The following is a 13,020-nucleotide window of genomic DNA, read 5'->3' as shown; positions in this document are numbered from 1 at the left end:
AAGTAAACAATAAATTTAAAGAAAAATGGAAAAATAACACATCATTAAAGAGCAACAATGACAGTAACAAGGCTATATCCAGGGGGTACCGGTACAGAGTCAGTGTGTGGGGCCACTGGTTAGTCGAGGTAATTGAGGTAATATGTACATGAAAGTAGAGTTATAGTGACTATGCATAGACAATAACAGAGTAGCAGCAGTGTAAAAATGGGGGGGGGGAGTCTGTTCTGGTTAGCTGTTCAGGAGCCATGGCTTGGGGGTTGAAGCTGTTAAGAAGCCTTTTGGACCTAGACTTAGCAGAGAAAACAGTCTATGACTAGGGTGGCTGGAGTCTTTGGTAATTTCTAGTGCCTTCCTCTGACACCGCCGGGTATAGAGGTCCAGGATGGCAGGAAGCTTGGCCACAGTGATTTACTGGGCCATACGCACTACTCTCTGTAGTGCCTTGCGGTCGGAGGCCGAGCAGTTGCCATTCCAGGCGGTGATGCAACCAGTCAGAATGCTCTCGATGGTGCAGCTGTAGAACTTTTTGAGGATCTGAGGACCCATGCCAAATCTTTTCAGTCTCCTGAGGGGGAATAGGTTTTGTCATGCCCTATTCACAACTGTCTTGGTGTGTTTGGACCATGACAGTTTGTTGGTTATGTGGACATCTCCTCCACTACAGCCCCGTCGATGAGAATGGGGGCATGCTCTGCCCTTTTCCTGTAGTCCATGGTCATCTCCTTTGTCTTGATCACACTGAGGGAGAGGTTGTTATCCTGGCACCACACTGCCAGGTCTCTGACCTCCTCCCTATAGGCTGTCTCATCGTTGTCGGTGATCAGGCCTACCACTGTTGTGTCGTCGGCAAACTTAATAATGGTGTTGGAGTCATGCTTGGCCATGCAGTCATGGGTGAACAGGGAGTACTGGAGGGAACTGAGTACACACCCCTGAGGGGCCGCCGCATTGAGCATCAGCATGACCGATGTGTTGTTACCTACCCTTACCACCTGCGGGTGGCCCGTCAAAGTCCAGGATCCAGCAGAGTGAGGTATTTAGACCCAGGGTCCTTAGCTTAGTTATGAGCTTTGAGGGCACTATGGTGTTGAATGCTGTGCTGTAGTCGATGAATAGCATTCTCACATAGATGTTCCTTTTGTCCAGTTGGGAAAGGGCAGTGTGGACTGCAATAGAGATTGCGTCATCTGTGGATCTGTTGGGGTGGTATGCAAATTGGAGTGGGTCTAGGGTTTGTGGGATAATGGTGTTGAGGTGAGCCATGACCAGCCTTTCAAAGCACTTCATGACTACAGATGTGAGTGCTAAGGGTCGGTAGTCATTTAGGCAGGTTACCTTGGTGTTCTTGGGCACAGGGACTATGGTGGTCTGCTAGAAACATGTTGGTATTACAGACTCGGTCAGGGACAGTTTGAAAATGTCAGTGAAGACACTTGCCAGTTGGTCAGCGCATGCCCGGAGTACACGTCCTGGTTATCCGTCTGGCCCTGCGGCCTTGTGAATGTTCCCGACGACTGTGATCACGCTCTCCGGCTACGGAGAGCGTGATCACAGTCGTCGGGAACAGCTGGTGCTCTCATGCATGCTTCAGTGTTGCTTGCCTCAAAGCGCACATAGAAGTAATTTAGCACGTCTGGTAGGCTCGTGTCACTGAGCAGCTCACGGCTGTGCTTCCCTTTTGTAGTCCGTAATAATCTGCAAGCCCTGCCACATCCGACGAGCGTCGGAGCCGGTGTAGTAGGATTCAATCATAGTCCTATTTTGGCGCTTTGCCTGTTTGATGGTTTGTCGGAGGGCATAGCGGGATTTCTTATAAGCGTCCGCGTTGGAGTCCCGCTCCTTGAAAGCGGCAGTTCTACCCTTTAGCTCAGTGAGGATGTTGCCTGTAATCCATGGCTTCTGGTTGGGGTATGTACGTACGGGATGACATCATCGATGCACTTATTGATGACGCCATTGACTGATGTGGTGTACTCCTCAATGCCATCAGAAGAATCCAGTAACATATTCCAGTCTGTGCTAGCAAAACAGTCCTGTAGCTTAGCATCTACGTCATCTGACCTCTTCCGTATTGAGCGAGTCACTGGTACTTCCTGCTTTAGTTTTTGCGTGTAAGCAGGAATCAGGAGGATAGAATTATGGTCAGATTTGCCAAATGGAGGACGAGGGAGAGCTTTGTACACGTCTCTGTGTGTTGAGTAAAGGTGGTCTATAATGATTTTTTCCCCCCCCTCTGGTTGCTCATGTAACATGCTGATAGGAATTAGGTCAAATGGATGTTAGTTTCCCTGCATTAAAGTCCCCGGCCACTAGGAGCGCCACCTCTGGATGAGCATTTGATTAGCTGCTGGTGAATCACCGGCCCTTTCTCAATTTCCACATAATTATATCTTAACTATTTTACTTGCACATTTAGGAGTAAATGGCAAATGAATAGCAGGCCGTAAAATAAAAAGTAACAAACGTTTTTTGTGAGGATGAGTCCCCTTATGAGTAACTGTCAGTAGGGTTTAGTTATGTTTTATTCACATTCACAGCTTAAAAGCTGAATTTCAGTGACTGTTGGATGAATCGTTTTGGAATGAATTGACTCCTCCATAGATGATTATTGACATCAGGGCTCGTTCCAGCCACCTGGCTTTGCAGCTGGTTTAGCAAAGGTTACACTCACACAGACACACGCAAACATGCACGCCCACTCTCTCGCTCTCTCTTTTGTTTCCGTATCGCACATCCACCACACGTTGCAGCTCTGTTGGATGGCACGCATCCCTGGGTCCTGTCCAAAGTTGTGATCGGGCCAAGCTGGAGAGGGCTGGAACATGAGCCTAATTGAGCTTGGCCCGACCACACCACATTCACACAGAGCCTGCCCAGAATGAACACACACACTCCAAGGAGGTAATTTCCCAGTCACATTGTTAGGACAAACTCCCTAACGTGTGTCCCGTCTACTATGAATGACTAATCTCGGCACCCGAGAACCAAATCAACTATTACATGTTTAACATGTTAATGTTAAGTCTGTCACAAGAGACTAACGAATGATTGGCTTGGTACATGGTCTGAACCGACTTAGTGAAGTCTAGCCTAGCCAGGGGACAGATAATCCAGGCTGAGCTCAGACAAAGGAAAGGCGAATGGGTCTGTCCTCTGTTTAACACGTCAAGGTGAAACCGTCAGTGGGAATTATGCCGACGCACCCGCTTTTCCAAAAACTCAAGGACGAGAGCGCAAGGGAATCTGCGGTCAAGGGAGGGATGAAAGCGAGAACGAGATCAGTGGAGACTGGGGATGCATTATGGATGAGGGATGGAAAGATAGAGGAGGAAGGAGAGCGGGAGGGGGGAGAATTTGACATATTCAGGGAAATGTCTGATTTCTGTGTGAAGATCAGCGCCCTCAATGGGTTTTGGGTTCGTCTTTCTTTTCACCTCTGAGGGAATGTGTGCGTGGGTGGGCGCAACACCGTGTGTGTGCTTACAGAACCTTTAACGTATTATCAACTGTGTGAACGTGACGTTGACGTAAATTTGTCTAGACATGGCTACAGTGTGTCATTTTTAGGTGACGTTTGTATGCTGTATTTGTTGTTGGTATGCAAATGTCTGTGCCTTTTAGTATAGCATGTATTGTATGTGTCTTCAGTGCTGTTGTTAACATGTCACTTTGTCTTGTTGTTGTAGGTGACACTGTGTGGTTGCCAGGTCAGGAGCTGCCTCTGTCTCCATGGGACCTGGTCAGGAAGCCACTGAGCCAGCACATCACCATCAGACTCAAAGGTACCAATCTGGCAACCCGGATCATCTTGGAATACAGCTCTCCTCTTTTCTTTTTTCTTCTCTTCTCTTTTCTCCTCTGCCAAGTGTGTGTGTGTGTGTGTGTGTGTGTGTGTGTGTGTCTCTATCGAGCCCCTGTCCACCCACTGCCAGTGTATTGACGCGTTGCCAGGGAATCTTTAGCTAGCTTTTTCTCTTTCTGCTGTGTTTATATAGATGGGTTGGTTGTTTAGCAACAAAACCGACGCGTGCGCAACTATGGGGCGAAACAGACCGGGTGGGCTTAGACTGTTGACTATATTTCGTCTCCATCGATACATTTGCACAATGAGCACTTGTTGTCTCAAATACATCATTACAGTTTGTTGGTTAGCTAGCTAGCAAATGTTTTGTTGTATTAGCATAGACGTGACATCAATCAAAACACCTCAAAATAAGACATGGTATCAAGAACAAGATTAAAGGAGCTGAAACGAGCCACCTACGAGTCCCCACATGGCAGATTCTAGTCATTATTCCATCTGGCCATCCAGCCTTCTGCTCTTTTGAAGCGCGCGCGTCATTTTTTTCGTGACGTTGTCAGCTCTATTGCCAGGCTCATTTCCAGTCGGCTTAGAACAGTGTGTTTTGACAGCGAAGGGGAGATTCCTCTAGTTTTGACACTGAAACAGCGTATCTGAAGCTCAGAGCACAGTTAAACTCTCAGGAGGATATTCAAGTGTGTGTATGTGTGTCTGTCTGCCTGCGTATATCTATGCGTCTGGGTGTGTGTGTGTGTGTTTGTGTTATGATTGCTCATTTCCATGTGGGTTTTGCCTTTCTTGACAGGTCTGTCAGAGTCGTGTCTGGATGAGCTGGCCCTGGAATCTCTTATCCCCCTTCAGCTGCTGCAGAACTATGTCCGCCTGGTACGCACACACACACACACACACACACACACACACACACACACACACACACACACACACACACACACACACACACACACACACACACACACACACACACACACACAGAGAAAAAGGAGAAGAAGAATATTCATATCATTATATGGATTCCCAAAATAGGTCACTTGGATTTTGGGTCTAGTATTTTTATGCATGTTAGTATGCCCTCTACTGGCCACATCTCCTTTAGCATGAGAATGTGGTGACTGTGTGTTCCTGTGTCCCCCATTTCTGCCTAAGTGTGTCTCAAACCGCTTGGAGCTTAGTGTGTCACTTTGTTATATTCTCTTCCACTCATCCCTCTTCAGGTGGAACAGTACCGTAACATTATCTTCCACGGGCTGGAGGGGAGCTGTCAGGAGTACCTAGCCAATCAGATCTCCCGCTGCATCAAGACCAAGCAGGAAGTGTTGGGTGTGGCCTGTGACATCATCAGGGTGGAGGTAGACAGGAGTCTGACTAAACAACAGCTGTTGGACACCTTCATAACTTGTGGTAAATGCATATAAATCACATTCCACTCTTACTGGATTGTTCTATGTGTTTAAGCAGTAAGGCCCGAGGGGGTGTGGTATATGGCCAATATACCGCAGCTAAGAGCTGTTCTTAGGCCGGACGCAACCAGCGTAATTAGAGCAGTAAAAATAAATGTTTTGTCATACCCGTGGTATATGGTCTGATATACCACGGCTGTCATCCAATCAGCAATCAAGGCTCGAACCACCCAGTTTATAATATAGCAACATAGATATACCTGCCTTGTTTCTGTTCAGGGAGCTTGGATTGTGTGTTTATAGAATCTACAGCTTGTGATTTTCCCCCTTTTTTTCCTTCTCTCCCTCTCACTGTATTTGATGTGTGTATTTTCTGGATTTACAGGGCTCGTTTGAAAAAGAGACCTTGGTTTCAACATGACTCTCTGTCTAAAATAAAGGTTCAATGAAATACAAAATTCAAATTGTCCCTCGTCTCCCTGCAGGGTTCCTGGTCCCAGTAGGTGGTGTGTCGCTGTGTAGCGGTAGGGTGGGGCGGTGTGTGGTGGTGGTGTTGGAGGGACTAGAGAAGGCCCACTCTCTGACTGAGCTGCTGGGAGACCTGTGTGAAGGCCTGGAGAACCGTGGCACGGCCTACCTACTCCACGGTGAGGCCCACTGGATATAGACTGGCCGACTGAATGAATAAATACATGAGAGTATATGTGTGTGTGTGTGGGGGGGGGGGGGGGCGAGTGAACCAGCGAGTATGTGAGTGAGCGGATGAACTGTGAGGGGGTGAAAGAATGAATAGATGACAGAATGTCTAACTACCACCCCCAATCATCATCCACCCAACAGGCCACATGGGCCCGCACCTATTTCAGGAGGGAGGTTTTCTGATTGGCACGCTGTCCAAGTCCCGCCTCAAGGGCTCAGAGCTTCGCCTCCAACAGCACTTCCGCTGGGTAACGCTGCGCTGGGACTCGGAGCCGCTGCACGGCCTTCTGGGAAGGCACCTCCGCAGGAAGCTGCTCCACAAGGTCAGTCACAGGAACACACTGCTCCCTTAAGGAACAGACCTAGAATCATTGTATCCATACCTCGATCCGCTAGGGCAGAAAACACAAAACGGACCTTAGATCATTCATCTTACTCGCGCAAGTGGGGGCCAGCCATCTTGGGTTTCTCGGATAAGATTGGAAATATAGTGATGTTCTGGAAAGCTGGGCTTTCCCTTAACACTCTCTCTCTCCAGACGCAGGGGGGTGGCAGTGGTCAGGCTCCTGAGGGCCTGCTGGAGAGGACGGTGTGCTGGGTGAGCTGTGTGTGGCAGCAGCTGAATGCCTGTCTGTCCCGCCTGGGGACCCACGAGGCCCTGCTAGGACCCCAGCTATTCCTCTCCTGCCCCGTGGTGCCAAACAACACACAGGCCATCGTCAAGTATGCACCTGTGTGTGTGGGGAGGGGGTCTGTGTGCAAACTTATGTTTGAAGCTTAATTTAAGTTAGACTATGTTTGACTGTGTGTGTTTCTGAAGCAAACTAAGGTGATAGGGGAGCAGCAATATTCTGTGTTGTTTCTGTATTTCTTTCCCCGTGTGTTCCTCCAGGTGGCTGGCCCGGCTGTGGAACATGGTGGTGGTCCCTCGCGTGGAGGAATCCATCGTCTCCCGGGTGACGGTAAAGCGCTCCTCCGGCCAGCGGGTGTCGCCTAGCAACCTGTGCCTGAGCTCGGGCCAGCAGGCGGTGGTCAAGGCTGCCCTCAGCATCCTGTTAAACAAGGCCGTCCTGCAGGGATGCCCACTGCCACGTCACGGTGGGTACACACTTCGCTATTGCCTGACAACTCACCCTGAATTTCATTCTGCTGCACTATGGGTCGCTACATGCGTTCACTCGGAAACTGCCATCCTAGAAGTCATTTGTGAGTCTTCAAAATGAGGGCCGTTGTACGAAACAAATTCATCAGCCATTGGATTGTTTCCAACAACTCTAACCAATCAGTGCCTCAAAGTTGATCATGTCATCATGTAGGCCGGCTCTGGCCCAAGCCATCGGTTTCTGGGACCAATCAGAACGGTCAAAATGTGTTTTGCATTCTAGAAATCGTCAGGGAGGGAGGAAGAAGAAGAAACGTCAGTTGGCCCGAGCGACGTGTATGGGTAGCCAGGCAAAAATTCACATTATAGGGCCAACCCGAACTGAACTGCGCTGAACTGCGCATACAACTGCGCTGTATGTTCTCTTCACGTTGTCATTTCCAGCACGGGTCCAGCAACTATGGTGGATGCGTTACCAGGCCAGCTCAGTACAGCTCGACTTGCTTGGATGGGTTTGTCCCCTTTTAATGTGAATCAGGATTGTATTTGTCTTGTCTTTTTTGGACGGATGATAGGTAGACTGGTTGGCTACTTGTTTGCCTGGTTGGGCGGGAGGTAGATGAATAGTGTAATACTACCTAATGTTAATGTGTCTTTCCCTCATCAGAGATTGACAGGCACCTGTTGGAGTTCCAAGGCGGGACCTTCCCTCTCGCAGCCATTGGCTCCTGTAAAGGAAGTGGTGGCAGGAAGGGGCGGGACAGCGGCATGTGGAGACGAGCTAATACCAGCCCACGAAAGAAGGGGAGCCCCACCTCCAACTGGACCTGTGGAGGTTCTCTCAGAGAAGGTAATGATGAAGCAGTGTTTTCCCCTACGATTCCTGTTAGAATAGCCATAACGGATATTCATGTTGTCCTTTTGTTGCCCGCAGGGTCATTGTCCAACACGGATGTCCGCTTTATCACCAACGGCAACGCTCCAAGGTGAGTGACGTTAACCTGAGACGTTTATTTGACACTATTGGGAAGTGTCCATTTATTAATGTTTTGCAGTAAAATGGGTTAATGTGACGCCGGCTCTAGTATGTTATTTAGATCATGTGATATGCTGTGTTCAAGCCTCTAGGAGACGTGATAGAATAGAGTATTGCTGAGAGCATCCAGCAGGGGTCAGTGTGTAGTTTTATCTGAGTGCGTACTGTTGTACTGTACTGTGTGATTGTACTGTGTGTTTGATTGTACTGATGTTGTACTGTGTGTGGGATTGTACTGATGTACTGTGTGTGGGATTGTACTGTGTGTGGGGTTGTACTGATGTTGTACTGTACTCTGTATGTGTGTGTGTGGGATTGTACTGTTGTATTGTGCTGCGTGGTATTGTACTGATGTTGTACTGTACTCTGTGTGTGTGGGGTTGTACTGTGTGTGTGTGTGGTGGCAGTGTTGTAGATGTGGACCCTGTGAGTCTGTCTCTCTGCTCTGACGATGAGACTGATCTGATCAGGGAGCTGCAGACCATGTGCTCCAGCAAGTCAGAGCCAGACATCAGCAAGGTAACGCTCGCTCTCTCGCTCTCTCACTTTCGCTCTCTCTCATACACACACACCATGAGGTTGACGTTTTCCGCCGGCTGTATTTTTCCTGCGTTGCAGATTGCTCGGTCCAAGGAGGACTTCATTGTCTTCTCTGGCTCACCAAGTGGACAATCGCCCCTCCGGAAGACCGACCATGAAGCAACCGCTCGACCACAGACGGTGAGTCAAACCGCGCTTAAAGGCTCTAATTAAAGGCCTAGCATTAACACACGTATTCAGTTCAGCTCATCACGTGCAGGGCTAGAACAAAACTGTGAACTGTCTGGTGGTCCCCCAGTAGCGAGATGAGCAAGTGTTTCCCAACCGTCTGTCTGTCTCCCCCTTTACAGACCGGCAGCCGCCACTCCACTCCCAGCCCCGCCCCAGGCAGCCCCGCCCAAGGCAGCCCCGCCCCAGGCAGCCCCGCCCCTAGCAACGAGAGGCGATCAGCGTCCCGGCCCAAATCTCAGCTCCCCGTCCCCAGCAGCAGGGGGCCGCAGCCACGAGCCAACAGCAGCAGTACTGCACCACGAACACCCACTATGTCCGCTAACCGCAACGCGACCAGAACTGAACCAAGCAGCAGCAAAACAAGGCAGGCCCCAACCAGACACAACAACAACAACAACGTCAACGAGAACAACCAACAACACGAGGACATTTGGATCCTACACCAAGACCTGCATGAAAACAACAACAACATGAAGTAGTAGATGAACTTCCTCCTCGTCCACCCACCTTCCTTTCCTCCCACCTCTCCGCTGTTATATCCCTCCATGTTGTAGTTAGGTTTACCACGGCCTTTTAGTATTTGTACTTGTTATCCGTACTTGTTAAACTGTATAACAATTGTGTACTTGGGGACCATAGTTTTATGATATTATACAGTATTGAAAAAGTCAAAAAAATCAATTTAAAAAAAAAAAAGAGACATTTCGCAGGGAATTGTGTCAGAAGAAAAAGAAGACAGGATTTACCTTTTGCGGTGAAAGTGTTTTGGATCAAAGAAAAGAAGCAGGCAGGTTGTTTTTGCAATTAGGTATTTTCTAATATTCAAGTGTTTTATGTTTAAATAGTTGCAAGGTTGGTTTAAATACTGTTGAAATTAATCAGGGTTTTACCAAATATTTGTAAATAAGAATTAGTAACTTTAATGGTATATAGATTGGTGTATGTGGTATTATGCTTGTACAGTAAGACCTCAAAAACAAAAGCTGAAGAAAAAAAAACATGTACATATGTTTGTAATGATAATAATATGTGAATTTGGTTCATAACTTTTCACTTGTTTCAAAGTGAATGGAATGTGGCAATAAGTACATGGAATTGCAAACACAGGACATTTTTTTGCTTTTGACGGTAAGCCATAAATAAATACTTTAAACTACCCACAATTCTGCCCACGAGTCATGGTTCGATTAATCCATACACTAGGTGGAGCCTGATACAAATTTCAAAGCGGCATGGTTTGTTCGCTTTATTTTGTTCAACGTGTTTTTTTTTTTTTAATGAAAAGTGTTATTTTGAATGGCCATTGTTGATAAATGTACAGGAGATATTTTAGTCAACCTTTGGTGTTGATCTGTATGATCGCTGTCTGAAGTAATGTCCTGCTTCCTTTAAGAACAACCATTAAAACTGCACTGTTAACCCCACCAGTCCACCTCATGTCTTCTTACACCAGACCACTGGCCTGGGTACAGTATGTAGGACCTTCAACTGAGAATGTAAAACAAACAGCTTATGAATGCACTATGAAGCACTACATAGAGGCTTCACAAACAATTTCTAAGGGAAGGCGGTAACACTTCTAAGAATGCAGGTGTAATTCTCTATAACTTGGGTCAAGTTAATGAGAGACATTTTTCGAATTGAAAACCACCTGCATTTACAGGGGGTCTTCAGGACAGGAGTTGAGAAACACTGTCTTACCAATGACCTTGTCTTTTATCAAAATCGTTTTACAGGAAATATAATTATTTGAAATCAGAATATTCTAATGGGAAAACAAAACAATTTATACATTTTTGGACCTGCGTCTCTTTCCGATGAATAAGAAAGAGCTTTTCTTACACAAAAAAATTGGCTGTAGTCGGTTACATTTCAAGGTGTCTAACCAGTAACCACGGTACCATATTTTATCGTATCGTTATAAAAACTGTTGTCTAATATCACTAAGGAGCAATGTGCCAAATAAAAAGACCAGAAAGGACACAAAAATATTTAAATTCCAGAAGTACAAGAGGGAGCTTGACAAATCACATTTGAAAAAGCATTAAAAAAAAAAATGAATGCAGCATTTGATAATTTATTTTCCTTGCTATTAACCTACCATGAAAAAGTGCCTCTGGTTTCTTTAAAGTGCATACAAATAGAAACACTTGTCCATAGCATCACCCACCATTCATTCCTGTTTTGTGTATTTATAGCTTTGAATATAAGTTGCCCTGCGGCACACTTTTCCTTCCAACTCCTAACAACCATTGGGAGGGAAACAAAACTGACCTCAGATCAATGTCATCCTACTCTGTATTTACAGGCAGCTTTTGAGTATGCTTCTTACAATCTTGCTTAAAAAGTGTGGCCTTATATACTCAAACAAAACTGGCATTCCAATGTTTTCAAAGTGAAACAAATCTCACTCTGGAAACACCAGGATGGTGTCTTTTGATTGAACAGAGCCCTGCGTGTACCAATAAGGACCGAACACATCTCACATTCACACTCTTATCATCTAGACTAGAGGCACTTGGATGAGTCAGCAGCGCATCTTTCCACGATTCCTTGCAACCTATCTCCTTGCCTCCTCAACCATATCGGAGGAGAAAGTTCAAGGTCCCTCCTCAGGCCTACTTTTCCAATGTGTTTTGACAAGGAGTCGAGGAGAGAGGATGCAAGGCAACGAGGAGAGTTTCATCGAGAAAGAGCATTCCAGTAGACAAAATGGCGTCCAGTTAATCCGGGGCTCCTTAAAGATGCGTGTTCTGGACCTCGTCCTCAGCCACCTCCTGCAGGGCGGTGATCTTGGGCTGCTGGGATTGAGGGGGTCGCTTGCTGGAGTTGAGGCGGTGCAGGGGGAAGAGTTTGAGGCGCTCAGCAGCACTCATGGCCTGCTTCAGGTGGCTGGTCCCATTCAACAGCTTCTGAATGGAGTCATACCTCTTCATAGAACTGCCCTCGATCATCTGGAGGGAGAGATGAGTTGGTTGGTTCCAATAGCTCAGTGGGTTAAACTCAACTCTTGTTTCACTCAAACCTATGCAAACCACAGTAAAACGGACGATTTGGTACAACGAAGGGTTAAAATGACACTAGGTTGTGTAATACGGATAGAATGACATGTTGAAGATGCTCCAGTGTCAAGCACCCAGCATCATGCCACTGTGCCTGCATTGTCACGCTATCTGCTTGTGTGAACACAAACACAGGTCACTTGTACAGGGAGCGTGTACCAACACGCACAGCCGACACCATGCCATGAGTCATGGGACACTGTAAATCAAATGTGTTTTTTACGGTGAGGCTAACAAATGGGGATGCACTGATAGAAGATCTGAAATGGAGGATATTTATTTTTTTAAGCTGGTGCTCTATTCTCACTTCCAACTCCAACAGGGAAATACCAAGGGCACTATCCAGTGTTCCCCAACCCTGGTCCTCCTCTAGTACCCTCACCAGAACACATTTTCACGGTAGCCCTGGACAAACACACCTCATTCAACCTATTGAGGGCTTGAGGATTAGTTGACAAGTTGAATCAGGTGTGCTTGTCCAGGGTTCCAATAAAAATGGGTACCGTTGGGGGTGCTGGAGGACCAGGTTTGGGAAACACTGCTCTATTCAATCTGTATCGCTGAAGAATGTATGTAAAGGTCATTTCCTATTGAGCAGACTATACCGTGAATGCAGTATTTGCTAATAGAGCCCTAAATGATTTTAATAGAAGAGATAGGCGGTTAACAAAGGGTAACCCAATGCTTAAAGGGAGATAGGTGTGTGTGTGTGCACGCTAACCAGGAAGGACTGGCACTCCAGCAGTGGTTCCACTCTGTGTTCTGACAGTATGACTGTACAGTTGGAGAACGACTGTTTCAGCGTCTTCCTCAGGACCTGCAATGTTCTGTGAACCAGAAACAAACCAAAACACAACCATCAGACAACGTTCTTCAGTCAACCATACACAAACCAGAGTACACTCAATTAACCAGAGAGTTTAACAATAGGCCTGCATATATACACACACACACACACACACACACACACACACACACACACACACACACACACACACACACACACACACACACACACACACACACACACACACACACACACGCCGTCTCTCATTCTCCCTTTACGTACAAACTCCTTCCACTCTAACTTCCCCAATGTGCACTTACTGCTAAGATTACTCTGAAGT

At 46.9% G+C, this 13,020-nt stretch overlaps 2 protein-coding genes across 4 annotated transcripts in view; one reads left to right on the top strand and one right to left on the bottom strand.

Annotated features, from left to right (window-relative positions):
- The window catches only part of cttnbp2 (cortactin binding protein 2), an 82,441-nt gene extending 72,186 nt beyond the window's left edge, over window positions 1–10,255 (top strand). Inside the window, exons 11-23 of one of the 3 annotated variants that reach the window (XM_055939545.1) lie at window positions 3,690–3,785; window positions 4,611–4,690; window positions 5,038–5,224; window positions 5,709–5,870; window positions 6,064–6,245; window positions 6,461–6,645; window positions 6,815–7,020; window positions 7,692–7,874; window positions 7,959–8,010; window positions 8,468–8,579; window positions 8,679–8,780; window positions 8,951–8,987; window positions 9,018–10,255. In XM_055939545.1, the coding sequence (XP_055795520.1) occupies window positions 3,690–3,785; window positions 4,611–4,690; window positions 5,038–5,224; window positions 5,709–5,870; window positions 6,064–6,245; window positions 6,461–6,645; window positions 6,815–7,020; window positions 7,692–7,874; window positions 7,959–8,010; window positions 8,468–8,579; window positions 8,679–8,780; window positions 8,951–8,987; window positions 9,018–9,310 (1,877 nt within the window). In that variant the 3' untranslated portion in view covers window positions 9,311–10,255. Of the gene's footprint in view, window positions 1–3,689; window positions 3,786–4,610; window positions 4,691–5,037; window positions 5,225–5,708; window positions 5,871–6,063; window positions 6,246–6,460; window positions 6,656–6,814; window positions 7,021–7,691; window positions 7,875–7,958; window positions 8,011–8,467; window positions 8,580–8,678; window positions 8,781–8,950 lie in introns of those variants that run through there. The other 2 variants (XM_055939544.1, XM_055939546.1) reach the window with 2 other exon arrangements.
- A 261-nt stretch (window positions 10,256–10,516) lies between these two features.
- Window positions 10,517–13,020, bottom strand: part of LOC129866715 (cystic fibrosis transmembrane conductance regulator-like) — a 41,972-nt gene continuing 39,468 nt past the window's right edge. Inside the window, exons 28-29 of the mRNA XM_055939547.1 lie at window positions 12,615–12,720; window positions 10,517–11,785 (exon numbers count right to left, since the gene is read on the bottom strand). Coding sequence (XP_055795522.1) covers window positions 11,570–11,785; window positions 12,615–12,720 — 322 coding nt within the window. The 3' untranslated portion in view covers window positions 10,517–11,569. The remainder of the gene's footprint in view (window positions 11,786–12,614; window positions 12,721–13,020) is intronic.

The sequence above is a fragment of the Salvelinus fontinalis genome, chromosome 12 (assembly GCF_029448725.1).
Source record: "Salvelinus fontinalis isolate EN_2023a chromosome 12, ASM2944872v1, whole genome shotgun sequence".
NCBI classification, from domain to species: Eukaryota; Metazoa; Chordata; class Actinopteri; order Salmoniformes; family Salmonidae; genus Salvelinus; species Salvelinus fontinalis.
The sequence above is the reverse complement of the archived record's forward strand: the minus strand, read 5'-3'. Positions and strand labels throughout refer to the sequence as shown.